Raw genomic sequence first — 706 nt, 5'->3', positions numbered from 1 at the left:
CCAGGGGCCCCCCCTCTCGCCCCCCCCAAAAGCACCAGCCCTGACTTATCTTCCACAAAGAGGTAGAAGCCATTGGGGTTTCTGCTCAGGATGGTGATGGCCGCCTCCATCATCTCAGTGAGTGACGGGTCCAGGGTGGTGTTACGTGTCAGGTTGTACTTCATGTCCCCAGGTTCAAAGAGACCTGAGAGGGGACATGTTGGAGACAGCCTCAGCACCTGCATGCATCCTGATAGCTGTTGGGTCTTGGCACACAGGACATTTGTTACCCATCAGATAATTCACACTGGGGTCATTGGCAGCAGCCAGCATCTCTGTTCTGTTCCAGACATAGCAGGCACCCTGTGGGCAAATCCCACAGTGGGCCAGCAGGAGCATGGCCTCCAGGCCCGGGGGTGGTGGCCAGAGGACAACCCCCCTCACATCCCCCACCGGCCGTGACTCCAGCCACGTGTCAATGAGGTTATTCCCATCCTCGCGCATCCCATTCTCTGTGCTGTAGGTGGGATACTCGGGGTCTGGCGTTCCTATGGGGGTCATGTATTTCCGACCACCCCCCAAGATCACCTGGAGGGGATGAGAAGAGTGTAGCATTAGCGGGGGTGCTGGGGTGGGGGTCTGCCCTTGCTCCCTCCAACCATGCATGGGTGCTCACGTTGATGTCGACGTTATGGACGAGCTGCCAGGCGATGTCCTTGCAGCCTTG

At 58.5% G+C, this 706-nt stretch overlaps 1 protein-coding gene across 1 annotated transcript in view; it reads right to left on the bottom strand.

Annotated features, from left to right (window-relative positions):
• Positions 1-706, bottom strand: part of LOC104525150 (intestinal-type alkaline phosphatase-like) — a 3667-nt gene that overhangs the window by 868 nt on the left and 2093 nt on the right. Inside the window, 4 exon segments of the mRNA XM_029085014.1 lie at positions 52-184; positions 270-342; positions 433-567; positions 656-706. The exon segment at positions 656-706 is cut by the window's right edge and continues 52 nt beyond it. Coding sequence (XP_028940847.1) covers positions 52-184; positions 270-342; positions 433-567; positions 656-706 — 392 coding nt within the window.

The sequence above is a fragment of the Antrostomus carolinensis genome, unplaced genomic scaffold (genome assembly GCF_000700745.2).
Source record: "Antrostomus carolinensis isolate BGI_N321 unplaced genomic scaffold, ASM70074v2 scaffold31545, whole genome shotgun sequence".
Lineage (NCBI taxonomy): Eukaryota > Metazoa > Chordata > Aves > Caprimulgiformes > Caprimulgidae > Antrostomus > Antrostomus carolinensis.
The sequence above is the reverse complement of the archived record's forward strand: the minus strand, read 5'-3'. Positions and strand labels throughout refer to the sequence as shown.